Source organism: Orycteropus afer, unplaced genomic scaffold (assembly GCF_000298275.1).
Source record: "Orycteropus afer afer isolate SDZICR_OR568_19922 unplaced genomic scaffold, OryAfe1.0 scaffold00001, whole genome shotgun sequence".
NCBI classification, from domain to species: domain Eukaryota; kingdom Metazoa; phylum Chordata; class Mammalia; order Tubulidentata; family Orycteropodidae; genus Orycteropus; species Orycteropus afer.
In genome coordinates, this window is record NW_006921588.1 from 37,283,952 (window position 1) to 37,302,915 (window position 18,964).

The 18,964-nt window shown below is 36.6% G+C and overlaps 1 protein-coding gene across 1 annotated transcript in view; it reads left to right on the top strand.

Moving 5' to 3' along the window:
• The window catches only part of LOC103203129 (sodium channel protein type 3 subunit alpha), a 115,351-nt gene that overhangs the window by 38,078 nt on the left and 58,309 nt on the right, over positions 1 to 18,964 (top strand). Inside the window, exons 10-12 of the mRNA XM_007948320.2 lie at positions 9,101 to 9,388; positions 16,078 to 16,425; positions 17,467 to 17,599. Of these exons, the coding sequence (XP_007946511.1) occupies positions 9,101 to 9,388; positions 16,078 to 16,425; positions 17,467 to 17,599 (769 nt within the window). The remainder of the gene's footprint in view (positions 1 to 9,100; positions 9,389 to 16,077; positions 16,426 to 17,466; positions 17,600 to 18,964) is intronic.

The following is an 18,964-nucleotide window of genomic DNA, read 5'->3' on the forward strand; positions in this document are numbered from 1 at the left end:
TGGTGTGAGGTACAGATCTTGTTTCATTTTTCTGCAAATGGATCTCTAGTTTTGCCAGCACCATTTATTAAACAAACATTCTCTTCCCCATTTAATGGATTTCAGGCCTTTGTCAAATATCAGCTGACTATAGGTCGATGGATCTATTTCTGGGTTCTCAATTGGTCTATGTATCTGTCATTAAACCAATACCAGGCAGTTTTGACTACTGTGGCTGTATAGTAGGTTTTGAGATCTGGCAATGTGTTACCTCCTACTTTGTTTTTCTTCTTCAATAGTGCTATGCTTATCCGAAGTGAAAGGAATTCTTTTAGAAATTATAAATAAGGAAAATACCCACGCTATCTAAACAATTCTGGCTCATAGTGATCCTATAGAACAGAGTAGAACTGTCCCATAGAATTTCAAAGGCTGTAATCTTTATGGAAACAGATTGCCACATTTTTTTCCCACAAAGCAACTGGTGAGTTCGAACCACTAACCTTTTGTTTAGCAGCCAACCAAGGTTAACCACTGCTCCACTAGGGCTCCTTATAAGGAAATTAGCTGGGAATGAAAAACACATTTTGAGATAAGGTTTATTATGCAATTGACTTATAAAACCTATTGGGGTTTGGGGGATGAGTGTGACTTTAGGTTTAATTTGGAAAAGAAATATAACTGATATTCCAGCTATTAGTGCCTCACCTCTAGTTATGACATCTGAGATTTTATTCAGATGAAATTTTCCAGCTACTTGAAGTATTACCTTAAAGACAGTATAGTCTTGAAATTTTTAGGCTTAAAATTTAAGTTTTTAACTATTCTGAGTTACTTTGAAGATGCCTAACATACAACATTAGATGCCCTTTTTGAAGCATTTTTTGGTGAGACAAAGATACTGCAATGAGTTGTGTGGCTTGTTATGGAGCCCAACCATAGACAGCATTTGCTGAACATGTTGGCTTCTCAAGTTTCATCTTACCATCAGGTACCCAACAGTAATATGATTATACTTTATAAACAAATTTGGTGATACCTGAAAATCTTATACAGTATCCCTCATGTTTGCCAGAAAGTTCTATTACATTTCCATTCATTTAACAGTTTTATTTCAGATCACTATAAACAAAACATACTTGTAAGATAATGAAATAAAACAATTATTCACAGGTCAAGGAATGTCTATTTCAAAGCTGTAAATGAATGTTTTAGGAAGTAACATGTATAGACTGCGTAGCATTGTACTTAAAGGATTGGGTTATTTTATCATAATTTATAGAAACAGAGCAATGTTGCTGAAAACACTATTCAGGTACAGAACAGAGGAGTGATAGTCTTATGGTAAAATGCAGTTACTTTAGGATAAAATATGACATCAGTTAAGAGTATAATTTCTTGAATTTACAAGTAAAACTCCACTAAGTTTAATACAAACTTAACAAACTAATTATCCACATTTTTATTAGGTAAGCAAAAATAGAATGCCACTTCTTTTCATCTAATAAAAGACAGTCACTGGATTCTAGTGACCGAATCATTGAGATTTGACTCAGCTTTAGATTTATATATTCAAAAATGCATGTTGGTTATGGAAAGTGTTTTAATACTGACTAAGGTGGCACGCCACCACTCATCTGTCCATCTGTTGTACTGTGGTGGCTTGCATGTTGCTGTGAGGCTGGGAGACTATGCCACCTGTATCTCAAATACCAGTAGGGTCACCCATGGTGGACAGGTTTCAGCAAGACTTCCAGACTGATTAATACAGACCAGGAAGAAGGAAGGGGGCATCTACTTCTCAAAGAATTGGCCAGTGAAAACTTTATGAATAACAGTGAAACACTGTCTGATGTATTACTAGAGACGTTGATGAATAGCCCTGAAACATTGTCCAATATAGTTCCAGAATATAAGCCCCTTAGGTTGGAAGGCACTCAAAATACAATTGGGGTAAAGCTGCTTCCCCAGAGTAGAGTCGACCTTAATGATGTGGATGGACATTATTTTTGTCTTTTGGCATCTCCATTTGATGATGTGGCACAACTCAAAATGAGAAGGAGAAGTGGCAAACATCCATTAATAATCAGAACATGGAATGTATGAAGTATGACACTAGGAAAATTAGAAATTGTCAAAAATGAAATGGAACACATAAAGATCAATATCCTAGGCATTAGTGAGCTAAAATAGACTGGTTTTGGCTATCTTGAATCAGACAACCATATGATCTACTATGCTGGGAATTACAAATTAAAGAGGAATGGTGTGGCATTCATCATCAACAGTGAATATTTCAAGATCTATTCTGAAGTACAATGCTGTCAGTGATAGAATAATATCCATATACCTCCAAGGAAAACCAATTAATACTACTATTATTCAAATTTACACACCAACCTCCAAAGCCAAAGATGAGGAAATTGAAGATTTTTACCAACTTCTGTAGTCTGCAATTGACCAAATACACAGTCAAGGTGTGTTGATTATTACTGGAAAATGGAATGCAAAGTTGGAAACAAAGAAGAATTACTGGTAGTTGGAAAATATGGCCTTGGTGACAGAAATAATGCTGGAGATGGCATGATAGAATTTTGCAAGACCAAGAACTTATTCCTTGCAAATACTTCTTTCCAACAACATAAACAGTGGCTATACATGTGGACTTCACCACCTGGAGTACACAGGAATCAGATCAACTACATCTGTGGCAAGAGGCAATGGAGAAGTTCAATATCTTCAGCTAAAACAAGGCCAGGAGCTGACTGTGGGACAGACCATCAACTGCTCATGTGCATGTTCAGGTTGAAGCGGAAGACAATCAAAACAAGTACATGGGAGCCAAATACGACCTTGATAGTATCCCTCCTGAATTTAGAAACCACCTAAAGAATAGATTTGATGCACTGAACACCAATGACTGAAAACCAGAGGAACTGTGGGATGACATGAAGAACATCATCCATGAAGAAAGCAAAAGGTCATTAAAAAGACAGAAAAAGGATGAAAGACCAAAATGGATGTCAGAAGAGACCCTGGAACTTGCCCTTGAATGAAGAGTAGCTAAAACAAATGGAAGGAATAACAAGATAAAAGAACTGAACAGATTTCAAAGAGCAACTTGAGAAGACAAAGTCAATCATTATAATGAAATGTACAAAGAACTGGAGTTGGAAAACCAAAAGGGAAAAACACGTTTGGCATTTCTTAAGCTGAAAGAACTGAAGAAAGAATTCAAGCCTTGAGTTGCAATACTGAAAGATTCTATGGGCAAAATATTGAATGATGCAGGAAACATCAAAAGAAGATGGAAGGAATACACAGAGTCACTGTACCAGAAAGAAATTGTCAATGTTCATCCATTTCAGGAGGCAGCATATGATCAAGAACCAATGATACTGAAGAAAGAAGTTGAAGTAGCACTGAAGAAATTGGTGAAGAACAAGGGTCCAGGAATTGACGGAATACCATTGAGATGTTTCAACAAACAGATATCATGCTGGAGGCACTCACTCATCTATGACAAGAAATTTGGAAGACAGCTATCTGGCCAGCTGACTGGAAGAGATCCATATTTGTACCCATTCCAAAGAAAGGTGATCCAACAGAATTTGAAAATTATCAAACATTATCATTAATATCACATGCAAGTAAAATCATGCTGAAGAAAATTCAGAAATGGTTGCAGCAGTATAGTGACAGAGAACTTCCAGAAATAAAAGCTGGATTCAGAAGAGGACGTGAAATGAGGGATATCTTTGCTGATGTCAGATGGGTCTTGGCGGAAAGCAAAGAATACCAGAAAAATGTTTACTAGTGTTTTATTGACTATGCAAAAGTATTCGACTGTGTGGATCATAATGAATTATGGACAATATTGAGAAAAATGGGGATTCCAGAACACTTAATTGTGTTCATGAGGAACCTGTACATAGACCAGAAGGCTATCGTTCAAGTGGAACAAGGGGATACTTCGTGGCTTAAAATCAGGAAGGGAATGTGTCAGGGTTGTATCCTTTCACCATACTTATTCAATCTTATGCTGAGAAAATGATCCAAAAAGCTGGACTATATGAAAAAGAACACAGCATCAGGATTGGAGGAAGACTCACTAGCAACCTGTAGTATGCAAACAACACAACTTTGCTTGCTGAAAGTGAAGATGACTTGAAGCACTTACTGATGAAGATTAAGGACTACAGTCTACAGTATAGATTACATTTCAACATAAAGAAAACAAAAATCCTCACAACCAGACAAATAAATAGCATCATGACAAATGGAGAAAAGACTGAAGTTGTCAGAGATTTCATATTGCTTGGGTCCACAATCAATACCCATGGAAGCATCAGTCAAGAAATCAGAAGATGTATTGCATTGGGCAAATCGGTTGTAAATGATGTCTTTAAAGTAGTGAAGAGCAAAGATGTCTGTTTGAAGACTAAGGTGCACCTAAACCAAGCCATGGTATTTTCAATCGCCTCATATGGATGTGAAAGCTGGGCAATGAATAAGGAAGATCAAAGAAGAGTTGATGCTTTTGAGTTGTGGTGTTGGCAAAGAATGCTGAAAGTACCATGGGCTGCCAGAAGAACTAACAAATCTATCCTGGAAAAAGTGCATCCTGAATGCTCCTTGGAAGTGAGAACGACCAGACTTCATCTTACCTACTTTGGTCATGTTGTCAGAAGGAACCATTCCCTGGAGAAGGATATTATGCTCGGTAAAGTGGAGGGTCAAAAAAAGAGGGGAAGGCTCTCAACAAGATGAATTGACATTGCATCATGGCTGCAATGATGGGATCACATGTATCAAGGATTGTGAGGTTGGCACAGGACCAGGCAGTGATTTGTTATTTTGTGCAAAGGGTCACTATGAGTTGGAACTGACTCAATGGCATGTAACAACAACAACAAAAAAAAAGATGGCACAGTACCCAAGCAATTTTATTTCCTTATTGACAACAAAGGTAAGAATAACCACTCATTAGTCAATATTGAAGTAGAAGGAGGTGGTTTGGAGCAGATGGATAAACTCAACCTACCTATGAGATCATTTAAACTCCAGTGTAATTAAAATCATGCTAAACACCTGTGACTCTTCAAAAGTTACCATCTAGTCAGTTGGCATGACTTCCATTTCTATTTAGTATTTTTTGAATCACCTCCTACTGCTAGGCACAGTTTAGTCATGAAAAAAAAAAAAAAAATGTAATTATACACTAAGCTCAATTAAAATTGTTAAGCACTTGTCTGCTAACCTAAAGGTCAGCAGTTCACACCCACCAGCCACTCCACATGAGAAAGATGTAGCACTTTACTTCCATAAAGATTACAGCCTTAGAAATCCTATGGAGCAGTTCTACTCTGCCCTATATATATAGGATTGCTGAGTCAGAATAGACTGGAAGGCCGTGGGTGGGTTTTTAAGCTAAATGAACTCACAAGTCAAGTGCAGCTTAAGCAGATAAACCCCTAGAAAGAAATGAATATTTTGTCTTAGGTCATCTTAATTGTGTTTGGCATTTAATTTGTGATCTTTAAATATCTAGTACCACCAAGCTTAGTACATACCATAGCAGTTTGAATTGCTCTGATAAGAAAAACATTAACAGTAAGCTTTAGGACAGAATTAGTGACATTTAAAATATCCAGTATAATCAGGGGTAAACCTGAAACAGGTACAGATAATGTCTTTATCTGTGTAGTTTTGAATGGAATGTTAAAATTGGATTTTTGTTTAAAATGAATGAAGTATCATCACAAACACAGTCACCTGATTACATTTTTCAAAGAATTTACGGATAAACACATTCAGTTAAGTATAGAAGCCTATATTGAGTCACACAGAAATTTTTTGAAGAGAATATCCCCTGTGTAAATTAAGTCCATATTTGTTATTTGTTAAATTGAAATTAAGCATGTCAGTTGTGAAAGTGACACTATTATTCAAGTAAGCAGGACATTGGTCGTGTTATAGAACTGGGTATAAACAGGTACACAGACATGGGAGATGACAGGAAACATCTGCCTGTGAGAGAATTGGCAAATGTCTGGAAATGGCACAAATGACAGATTTGAGTTGACGAGTGACATAGAAAATGTGTTGTGTTGGAGGTTACCTTTGTTGCCTTAGAAATCTGTTTTGATTTTGAGTTATTTGAACTGTTACCCAGAATAGATAGGGAAATCATGCTTATGCAAAACAAATTCCGGAAGTGATTTAAATGAACATGAGGTTCAGGATTATGGCAAGGGAATATTATCACCACTTCCTTAGTTTCTGGTGACAAACAAGTAAATGGACTGTGTGTTGTATATTTATGCCTATACAAAGTGGAATGGTGAATTAAAGCCTTTATTTAGATAAAAAAGAATATGGGTACGTTCATTCTTTCAATTTATGCTGTGTATTATGCAACTCCTATGTGCTGATTATTATGTAACTATATTTAACTTGGTATAGATAAGTCACTCACTTCATTTTACATACATGGGATCTTTCATATTTTCTCATCTCTCATCATAGATGATATGAGAAATGATCCTGGTGATCAAGAACTCAATAAAAAATATGGCTATTTGACAATATGCAAATTCTATAAAAATCAAAATTCTGAATTAGTGTTTCATTTGTATCCTAGGCATTATCCTATACTGAATCTTAGATTGCTGTTGTTGTTATGTGCCATGAAGTCAGACCTCACTCATAGTGACCCCTCCTTGGGTTTCCGAGGTGATATCACTATGGAAGTAGATTATCCAACCTTCCTTCAGAGGAGTGGCTGGTGGGTTTGAACTGCCAGCCTTCTGGTTAGCAGTCAAGTGCCTTAGGCACTATGCTACCAGAGCTTTCTGCATCTCAGATACGGGTTTCATATATAAACAAATAGGTATGTTTTATTTTAGGTATTGCTTAGCACAACATATTAAGTTTACTACTATGTTTAGTAGGAGCTCTGGTAGCATAGTGCCTAAGGCACTTGACTGCTCACCAGAAGGCTGGTGTTTCAAACCCACCAGCCACTCCTCAGAAGGAAGTTTGGGCAATCTACTTCTGTAGTGATACTATTGCCTCGGAAACCCAGGGAGGGGTCGCTATGAGTTGGGGCCGACTCGAGGGCACATAACAACAGCAACACTATGTTTAGTAATATATTTCACATCCCAAGTCATGTTATAATCAAAGAGAATCTGAAGTATAGCACCATGAATTTTAATTTCTTTAAAAAAGCTTTTGTTTAGATGGAACTTCTTGTGAGGGTTTACTCCTCCTCAGGAAGAAAGAAATATAAATCATAAATTGTTGTCAAAGCATTATGACTGGGTTTATCTTCATTCCTTCTTTCAGTATTTTACTGTTATGGAGACCATTTTTACACATATATATTATAAGATCTTGACAAGTCAAGGATAAGCATCCTTTGTCCCTCGCCCCCAGGTTTGAGACAACTGAGAGTAAGAAACCTTTTGACATTTTTATTCATCAAACATTTCCTAAGCACTTTTTTTATCAAGTGATACACTAGGTACCAGGCATATATGCAAAACAACAAAAATCTTACCTATCTTAAAATCTGGTGATGACAACAAAACAAAATGTTATATAAATTAGAGTTGTTTTTATTAATAATAACATCTGTAAAAAAATTAGCCAATATTCCCATAACTTAATCATTCCTATTTCTGTGGTTATGTTTAAAAACAGGAATATACATAATGAGAACTCAGCTTTGATATGGGCCATACTGTTGTTTCACATCCTCTGTGATCATGGTTAGATCATTTCCAGTCTAAAAATACTATACATATAAATGAAAACACAAAACATTTACCATGTTTCACCTAAGACCTCACTTCATTTCATTAGTTGACACAGATAAAACACTTAAGAATACTCCGGGCTAAAGTGTAGAAAGAAAGTATTTGAAGAAGTTCCCATACTTTGTTGAATGATTATATAAGGTATTTATTGATTAATATTTTAATAACTTTATGATTTGTAATAATTATAACCATGTAAAATTTTAAAACTAAAGGTGCTTTAATATAAATTCTCCAGGATTAATATGACCTCAGGAATGTGAACTATAGTACTAAATATAATTCAAATGAAGGCCAAGGATATACTAGCAAGTACATTCCCACTACTGTCTCTAAGGGGTAAAATAGCAGAAACAAAAATTGTGAGTTCACAAAAAAATAAAAAGCAGTCTTTTGCCCTGGTCTCAGAGGGGAGAAAAGACCACTCAGTACCTGACAACACCATTCAAGAGGAATAAGACTAGAGTTGGAACTGGTTTAGAGATCAGGTCAGTTATTCTCTTATTTTTGTAGGGATGCCATTCCACCTTCCCATTACCCACCCCCAGCAACCACCAATAAGATAACATTGCTTTTAAAGTATAGAAGAGGTTTAAGAAAGTCTTTGTCCTCCTTGAGGCTAATACGAAGAGTGAAAAGAAAAAATATATATAAATATATTTTTTAAAGATTAAAGTCACCTCTACTTTGAGGAGGCACCTCTTCCCCAGTCTTCCAACTGAGGGGCTTATTGTCTGGCACTATATCTGACAGTGTTTCACTGCTATTCATAAAGTTTTCCAGTAACATATCAGATAGTGTTTACCTGCTATTCATAAGGTTCTCAGTGGCCATTTTTATTCAGAAGTGGATGACCCCATCCTTCTTCCCAATCTTAGTCTGGAAGCTCTGCTGAAACGTGTCTGCCAAGGATGACCCTGCTGGTATTTGAAGTATTGGTGGCATAGCTTCCAGACTCACAGCAACACACAAGCCACCACAGTACACCAAACTGACAGACAAGTGGTGGATTTAAAGCTTAAGGGTCATTAATTAAGTAAACTCAATCAATAGGCTAACACATACCAGCAATCCTGAAGATGGCACCTGACAAGGCAACACCGGATCTGTTATACATAAGGTCATCATGCGTCGGAGCCAACTTGTCAGCAAATAATCACAATGATGTAAAATCTTGTATGAATCAGCCAGACGACATAATTTTCAAACATAATAGTTTTAAATGACAACATTTGTACCACAGTTAATTGTTTTCAAAGTTATATATTCTAAATAATGTTTGCTTTGTTTCAAAACAGGCAGTTGCAGCGGCATCGGCTGCTTCGAGAGACTTCAGTGGAATAGGTGGATTAGGAGAGCTCTTAGAAAGTTCTTCAGAAGCATCAAAGTTAAGCTCAAAAAGTGCTAAGGAATGGAGGAACAGAAGGAAGAAAAGAAGACAGAGAGAGCATCTTGAAGGAAACAACAAAGGAGAGGGAGATAGGTTTCCCAAATCTGAATCTGAGGACAGTGTCAAAAGAAGCTTCCTTTTCTCCATGGATGGAAATCGGCTGACTGGTGAGAAGAAATTCTGCTCCCCTCATCAGGTACGACCTTCTACTAATTAGCCTGGCTTGTTTTATTGTTGCTCTTGCTTTTGTAATTGTCTTATTTTGTTTTGGTATATTTTTGCAATATCTGATGTAAGTGAGGGACAGGAAACTAAATTTAATATGGCTATTTAAATTTTTCTTATAAGTCGTTAAAGGGGATTTTCATTGAAGCATTAATAATTTAAAGTAATCAGCTTTGAATGTTTCACTATTTTGAGACCATGTTTCTTAATTTGCTTTATTTTACTTATTTATTTTTTGTTGTAACCTATTAGACTTTTCTCTTCAGTGAGACTGTTTTGCAATCTTAAGACCTCAGATGAACTTATTTTTGTTTATGCATTTCAGCTTTTATTATCTGAAGCTGTGATTATAACATATGCATGAATTTTGAAAAGGAATGTCTCTTTGAATTTTGCCTTCATCCTTTGATACTAGAACTGACTGTCATGCGTCTCCATTATACTGATATGGTGTCATGCTATGATACATTAAAGTGAATTATGATCTAAGTGCTCTAGAAGAGAATGCAATTGAAAGCAGTCTATTTTTGCTCTCATTTAATGTTAACTACCCAATTCTTCAACATATTTTCAAATCCAAGAGGACTAAATAGTCTCCATCATTTGGTGCTAAGAATAGTGTCATGGGTCGTATAATGTAAAGCCATGGTATTTTCAATCACTTCTTAAGCATGTGAAGCTGGATGATGAATAAAGAAGACTGAAGAATTGATTCCTTTGAATCATGATATTTGTGAAGAATATTGAATGTACCATGGACTTCCAGAAGAATGAACAAATATGTCTTGGAAGAAGTAGAGCCAGAATGCTCTTTAGAAGCTAGGATAGCAAGACTTCATCTCACATACTTTGGACATGCTATCAGGAAGGACCAGTCCCTGGGGAAGGATATCATGCTTGGCAAACTAGAGGGTCAACAAAAGAGGAAGACCCTCAATGAGATGAGTTGACACAGTGGCTGAAACAGTGGGCTCAACTGTAACAGCTGTGAGGATGGCACAGGACTGATCAGTGTTTCATTCTGTTGTACGTAGGGTCACACTATGTCTCAGAACTACCTTGATGGCACCTAACAACAACATAATATCAAAAGTAAACAAAATAGGATTAGGTATGGATTTCAACACTCTATTTTGCTTCATTAGATTTCCATTTGTTATGAATTATTAACTCTTTCTAATCATATTAATCTGAACAGGGCACACTCTAAAGGTGAAGGTTTTAAGTAAACACTACATAAATAATTTAAATAAAAAAACTAGAAATCAATGGAAGGGTATGACATTATTCTTATAAAGTACAAAAACTAAAAAAGAAAATCAAGAATTATAAACACAAAATTCAGTAAGTGTTTAGCTTTTGTTTCAGAGAAAAGGGGATGTGCATGTTATCAGTGGATGTTTATTTTATAATTTATATTGATTCTATATATAAAAAATTTTAAAATAAAAACAGAAATAGAATCTATGGAATTGACTAATCTTTGCTTTTCATGTTAGATCAAACACACATAGAAGGCTAAATGATAACTTTTCCTGCAGATAATTTCAGTATCAAGCAATTCAGCTACCACTATCTTGAGTAATAAAATATCTTGAATAAAACAAGGTATTATATCAGTATAACATTTTGGAGTTCAAGCACTGTAAGGCAACTCAGTTTCTCAGGCCATATTTTCTTTTTTTGGCTCAAGCTCTTATCCTCAATATTTTTGCATTATTAATAATATTAGGAGTCATCAGGATTAGAAGAACTTGACACTAGAGCATAATGATTAATGTCATGAAAACTTGAATTCATATCTCAACTCCAAATTAGCTCTGTAACCTTGTTAAGTCACTTGTACTTTGTAAGGTTTCTGTGAAATGGGGATAATAATGCCCACATTAGAGAGTTGCAGTGAAGGGAGCTAAGTGATACATAGTAACCCTGTATGACAATTAGTAAGGCTCTTATTAAATTAGAGTGGGCAAGGGAATCTCAAATGAGGGAAACTAGAAACCTTTGGGAAGCTCCAGTAGTGTAGTACCTAAGGCACTAGACTGCTAACCAGAAGACTAGCAGTTCAAACCCACCAGCCACTCCTTGGAAGGAAGGTTGGGCAATCTACTTCCATAGTGATACCACCTTGGAAACCCAAGGAGGGGTTGCTGTGAGTCGATTCCGACTCAACGGCACATAACAACAACAACAACGGCACATAACAACAACAACAGAAACCTTTGAGTGGTTTCAATTACTCATAAATGTGTATGCATATGTAACAATATCTACATAAAGGCATTTACATATTTTTGAAAATAACATTATTTCCATCATTGTTTCATCATTGTGCTCAAATAGAAATCTGTGGATTAGTTCATTCAGTTAATCAACAAATATTTATTGATTATCTACTGTGTGGCAGGAATAGTCCTGGATGATGAAAATGCCTCAAGGAACAAAAGAGATAAAATTCTCTGACCTCATGGAACTTATATTCTAAAGGAAAGACAGACAATAAACAAAATAAGTAAGTTATAAGATATGCTAGAGGGTGAGAAGTACTATCCAGAAATGGAAACCCATTGAGGTTGAGTGGATTCTGACTCATAGTGACTCTACAGAACAGGATAGAATGGCCCCACAGAGTTTCAAAGGCTATACTCTTTACAGAGGCAAACTGCAACAAATTTCTCCTGTGGAGTGTCTGGTGGGTTCTAACCTCTAACCCTTAGGTTCGTGGGTGAGTGGTTCACTGAGCCACCATCACTCCCAATAAGTACTACAGGGGGAAATAATTAAGCAGGGAAAGAGGGTCAAGAGTGCTTTGGGAAGGCCAAAGGAGGCAACTGGGCGAACGTATAGAGGTCAGGGAAGAGGCTATCTCAGGAAATAGTATGACAGGCTGGTGGAAGAGCAAGTGCAAATGCCCTGATGCAGCCATATGCCTGGAATGCTTAAGGACCAGCTAGGAGACCTGTGTTGCTGGAGCTAAGTGAGCCACTGAGAAGCAATAGCTGAGGGAAGTTAGTTGACAGTAGACATTTAAAACTAAAAACAAATTCAGTTTATACATATATGAATTGTGGATTATTTTGTATTTGTAGCCTATGGCATTTGACTGCTAACCAGAAGGCTGGGGGTTCAAACCCACCAGCCACTCCTCAGAAGGAAGGTTGGGCAATCTACTTCCGTAGTGAAACCGCCTCGGAAATCCAAGGAGGGGTCGCTATGAGTCAGTCCAACTCCACGGCAGTGAGAGAGAAATAAATAGATGAATGGAGTCCGTAGGTAGTGCAAACAGTTCAGTGCTCACTGCTTACTGAAAGGCTGGAGATTTCCATCCGCCCAGAGGCACCTCAGAAGGAAGGCCTAGTGACCTACTTCCTGAAGATCACTGAATACTCCAGGGAACACAGTTGTGTTCTGATGCACAGGGCGCCACCGTGAGTCGCAGTCAACTGAAGGGCAACTGAGTTTGGTTTTTAGATAGATAGATAAACAAACGCAGGGACAAATTAGATAGGGACAATTTCTAAAGTAAAAGAAATAGCCTATCAACGTTGAAATTTATGTATCCTGGTAAAGACAGGAGAAGGGCATTAGCACAACTCATAAGAATAGTCCATAAGCAGTTTATAATTCCTGGTTTTGCAAACAGAAAAGTAGTCTCACTGGTAAGTAAGAGAATCAGTGAGAGTAGTGCAATCAGTAAGAATAAGATGGACAGGGTATACTGTTCAAAACAAACGCACCTTCTGAAAATGTGAGAGCAGAGAGCAAAAATTAAGGCTACCCTGCCCTCTCCTAATAGAAATGTGAAATGTTGTTTTACATTTGTTACATTATTTTATTTTTCAAATAGATAATGTATGTTCAGAGAACAAAATGAGAGGGTTTTAAAGGTGTAAAATGAAAAGTGAGCCTTCCTCTTATTCCGTTCCCAAAGCTTTTATCTCTGCGGTTTGGACTCACTGAGACAGTTTACTTTAAATCAGAAGCTCCTGCCCCATAGTTAAATGTAGTTGCTGACTTATTTAGGAGATTTTTAAGGGATATACATTTAACTTGACATTCTCTCTGACTATTTCCAAGAAATACTTGCATGTTTCTACTTGAATTCTAAGTTCCCTACATCTTCTTCTTTCTTTTCCCAACCACCGAGTACAATTCCTGCATGCAGCATTGTGTCTTGCAGAACTGATTTATTTTCCCCTTTATTACTAAAAATCAAGAAAAAGAGTCCATATTTATCTTCTAGTAACAAGATAAAAGAAACTCCCAGAATTTATGTTTTGGCCTGTCTGAGCCAAAGAAAGATGGCCTTTAGGTCCTTAAAGCATAAAAGCTTGTTTTCCCTCAAGAAAGGGTTGCCACAGCTGTGGGTATTCCCTCCACTCGGCTGCATCTTCTAGTGTGTTATTTTTGGTCTATTTTCTCTGAATACTATTTTTGTTATCTTCTTTTTCTGTCTCTGTTGCCTTGAAAGCTGTGCTCACACCCATTATTATACTTTCCAAAGAGTGAATAGAACTTTCAAATAAACTCAGAGAACTGGAACGCCTTTGCAAACACTCCAACATAAAAACATGCAAACTAAAGGCATGTACCAGACACCTTTGGGATGTACACATATACTCCCAACTTACGTGATGTAAATGGATTTTCAGCCTCTGGAGACAGCTACAAAACATAGATATATTAAGATAGTTACAGAGAACCATCTTAGGGATTAATGTAAAACCACATTAGCATTTATATAACTGTAGGGTCAGGTGCACTTACATTCAAATAATCTCTCATTTGTGTTGAAAATTAAGATTCTAGAATCTTATTCCTGACTTACTGAATTCCAATCTAATTCCTAAAAGCAGGGAAGTAAAAAGTGTACTCAGAGTGATTCATTTGCACACTAAAGTTTCAAAATATCAGTTCTGAATATATTAATGATGTTATACTGCTAATTTAAACTGACTCTGGACAGGATTTTTAAAACAGCATTCTTTATTAATGGGGGAGTGAATTAATGTCTTTCCAAGGTTTAATATCTTGATCACTTTGATGGCTGGAAAATGGCTGGGTAGAAGAACTTGCTGTTCTAGTTGAGTGTCACAAAGACTCAGTCTCAGGTTGGACAAGCTAGACAGCCACGATAGCATAGTTTCTTTGAAGAATATAACCAAATCCAAAGGAATAGCACATTTCTTAGTGAATAATATATTTCTGGAACATCACTGAGATAGTGGGCAACAAAGATTATTCTGGTGCTTTGCAGTCTAGGAAAAGCCATAAAAATTAGGCTAAAATGGGGCCTCAGAAAATCAGCATGGTCATAATTAGGAAAAGGAATCAAAAATAAAGTTGACAGAGTCTGCCTTTCCTAGGTTTTTCTTTTCTATTAAGATTATTTTAGTGGTTTTACATTGAAACGTAGAGGATGGAGGAGAAGCTCTGGGAATGTTTACTGCTGCTCATGTGTATGTGTGTGTGTGTGTGTTTAATCCTGCTGTGAAGAGGTAGAAGAGAGAATGAAAGAATAAGGAGGAACAAAGGAAATGCCATTTTCAAAATGAGGGGAGTAAACAGAGATGCTAAAGACTGATGCAGATTATCACTGAGGCAAAAATAAGTGCAGAATTACTTGGGTCTGCCAGTTTAGAATTCATTCAAAAAGTAAAAGAAGGAATTTCATACTAAATCCTGATTTTTCATATCACAAGCTGTTTATTTGGGAAAATATATAATAAAAACATTTTTGAAACCTCCAGTTTCTTAGAGTATAATTAAAATGAGATCAGAAGGATATCCTGTTTATATGCATTAACCTTTTTAGTTAAGTCATGCTAATGTGTGTTGCTTTTTAAAACTAGTGTCAAATTTTAAATAAGAATAATAATTTATATAGCAGGAATCCTATGTTGTGTTTTCTGTGACACATATTCTCTCAAATAAGGTGAACCATTAGTAGCCATTTGGGAGACTCTTAGCAAATTTGGAAGACAGCACCATAGGTAAGTTTCATGACTTTTATTCCCGTGGATACGGACAAACAGATCCAGAGAAAGGGTACAGTAATTCCTGTTAGAATCCATAAGACGGAGAGAACAAAGAGATGATGTGGCACTCAGTTTGACCTCAGTTGCTAGCATTTACTAACAATGTGGTCTCTGGGTAAGTCTCATAAGTGATTTAAAAAAAAAAAAAACATTATTTAGTGGTAAATTATTTGATACAAATATTTAAAATTTGAGCCAACAGTCTCATTTGAGTTATAACTTAGTCTCCAACTTGCATGTCCCTCACATTTAGAAGTGACAGCCACCTACTAGTTGTGAAACCACCATCACCACCAAAAAGAATCATTTCCTTTCTCCACTCATCAGACTCCTTACCTATAATATTATGATAACACAATCCACTCACACTACTCCACTGAAGATTAAATGATCTGGTTACACACTTAGTAAACTGCAAATCAGGGCTGTTAGCAAAAATATTCTTCAGACTTAAATTTAGTCTTTGATAAAAAACAAAACAAAACAAAAACTTATGTGTTCTCTCTAAATCAGACTACCCATGTTTAATAGTAAGTCTCAGAAGCAAATAGATTTTGCAGTATTAACACTTTTATTCAGTAACTGTGTTTCTTCCCTGCTCCTCTCTTTGCTTTCTCCTCAGTCTCTGTTAAGCATCCGTGGCTCCCTGTTTTCCCCAAGGCGCAACAGCAAAACAAGCATTTTCAGCTTCAGAGGTCGTGCAAAGGATGTTGGTTCTGAAAATGACTTTGCTGATGATGAGCACAGCACGTTTGAAGACAGCGAGAGCAGGAGAGACTCACTGTTTGTGCCACACAGACATGGAGAGCGACGCAACAGTAACGTTAGTCAGGCCAGTATGTCATCCAGGATGGTGCCAGGGCTTCCAGCGAATGGGAAGATGCACAGCACTGTGGATTGCAATGGTGTGGTTTCCTTGGTGGGTGGACCGCCAGCCCTAACGTCACCTACTGGACAACTTCCAGCAGAGGTGATAATAGATAAGCCAGCTATACTGACATTATACACCGATTCGAAATATACAAAGACCGGGCGGTTTAGCCTGCTGTAGCAACCAGTTTCCCCATAATGAAACACTCTAAAAACTATACATGATTAACTGAGTGTAGATCAACACAGTCTTTAGAAAGACTTGAATTGCTCAGGATCTTTAAATTTCAGATGCTTTACATTAAAAGGGCTCAATTTTTGAAGTCCAGAATGAAACACATTATCTGCAAATTTAGTAGACCTACCAGGAAAAAAACTATGGGCACTTTGACAACTACATCTTTATTATAGATGATTGTTCACCCAGAGTTATAGAATTATCTATTCATACTCTGTATAATTTCATATATTTCAATTGTATATTAAATATTAACAATGGGCAGTTTTCATACAACTGTCTATATAACAGTGCTATTTTAAAATAGCTCTAACATAAATTTTTTTATTAAAAAATGATAAATAGAAAATTTTAGGAAAAAAATGACAAATAGAAATAATTAAAGAAATCTCAGGAAAGCACACACATTTCATTGTACATCTGTGTTTGTGCATGGAAAAAAATTGGCCTTTATGTCAATATTGTCAATATAGACTCAAAGAAAATAACTTGACCTTGGGATTATTTAATCATTTTGTTGTTGTTGTTTTTGGGGAAGATTAAACTATGTTAATCACTGATTTAAGCTGTAAAAACAATTTGTATTTGAATGAAATAAAGTAATACATGACATTAGCATGCTTATGAAAAATGTTGCTGAAAATTATAACAGGTTAATGAAAATAGTTCAGTAACGTAATTGTTATACAATTGCACCCAACAGGTGAATCCTTATAAAGGTATCACCCTGTTGTTATGCTTATCATTTTTTTAAATTTATAATAATAAAATCATTATTGTATTATTACTTTAAAATTGTTGCTTGGAATAGTTGCATGGAGCATGATTTTCCAAAAAGATGCTGTGTGGTGTTGTTCTATTCACTGAAAAGGGTGGTTTGAGCCATCAGTATTTGGTTTGCAGGGCACCACCACTGAAACAGAAGTGAGAAAAAGAAGGCTAAGTTCTTATCAGATTTCAATGGAAATGCTAGAGGATTCGTCTGGAAGGCAACGAGCCATGAGCATAGCCAGCATCCTAACTAACACAATGGAGGGTACGTACCAGGGCACAGAAGAATCATCTTTCTATGATTATTTTACTACAGGAGGGTTTGGGAAGTTTTTCTTCTCCTCAAATAAATTACCTAAGACAAAAATATTTCATGGAAACATGAAAACAATCTTACAATTGAGATTCAAAACCAGAACCACGTAACAGACCTAAGTATGTATATACAGAATTTTGTTGTTGTTACGTGCCATCGAGTTGTCTCCAGCTCATAGCAACACTATGAACAAAAGAACAAAACACTGCCCAGTCCTGTGCCAGCATCACAATCCCTACTATACCTGAGCCCATTGCTGCAGCTGCCATGTCAGTCCATCTTGTTAAAGGCCTTCCCCTCTTTCATTGACCCTCTGCTTTACCAAGCATGACATCCTTCTCCAAAGAATGGTCCCTTCTGACAACATGACCAATGTAGGTGAGATGAAGTCTGGCCATTCTCACTTCCAAGAAGCATTCTGGCTGCACTTCTTCCAGTGACAGATTTGTTTGTCCTTTTAGCAGTCCACAGTACTTTCAGCATTCTTCACCAACACCACAACTCAAAGTCATCAACTTTTCTTTGGTCTTCTTTATTCATTGTCCAGCTCTGACATCCATAAGAGGCAATTGAAAATACCATGGCTTGTGTTAGATGCATCTTAGTCTTCAAGGAGATATCTTTGCTCTTTATCACTTGAAAGAGGTCTTTTGCAACAGATTTGCCCAATTCAATATGTCTTTTGATGTCCTGACTGCTGCTTTGATTGGTGATGACTGTAGAACCAAGTAATATGAAGTCTTTCACAACTTCAATCTTGTGATGCTGCTTATTGGCCCAGTTGTGAAGATTTTCATTTTTTTTATATTGAGGTGCAATCCATACTGAAGACTGTAGTCTTTTATCTTCATCAGTAAGTGCTCCAAGTCATCCTCACTTTCAGCAGGCAAAGCTGTGTCATCTGTGTATCACAGGTTGTTAATGAGCCTTCCTCATATCTGATGTCCCATTCTTCTTCATACAATCCAGCTTCTCGGATTATTTGCTTAGTATACAGATTGAATAAATGCAGTGAAAGGATACAACCCTGACACACTCCCTTCCTGATTTTAAACCATGCACTATCTCACTGTTCTGTTCCAATGACAGCCTCCTGGTCTATGTACAGGTTCTTCATGAGTACAATTAGTGGTCTGGAGTACCCATTCTTCTCAATGTTATCCACATTTTGTTATGATCCACACAATCGAATGCCTTTGCATAGTCAGTAAACACCTTTCTGGTATTCTTTGCTTTGAGCCAAGATCCATCTGACATCGGCTATGATATTCTTTGCTCTATGTCCCCTTCTGAATCCAGCTTGCATTTCTGGAA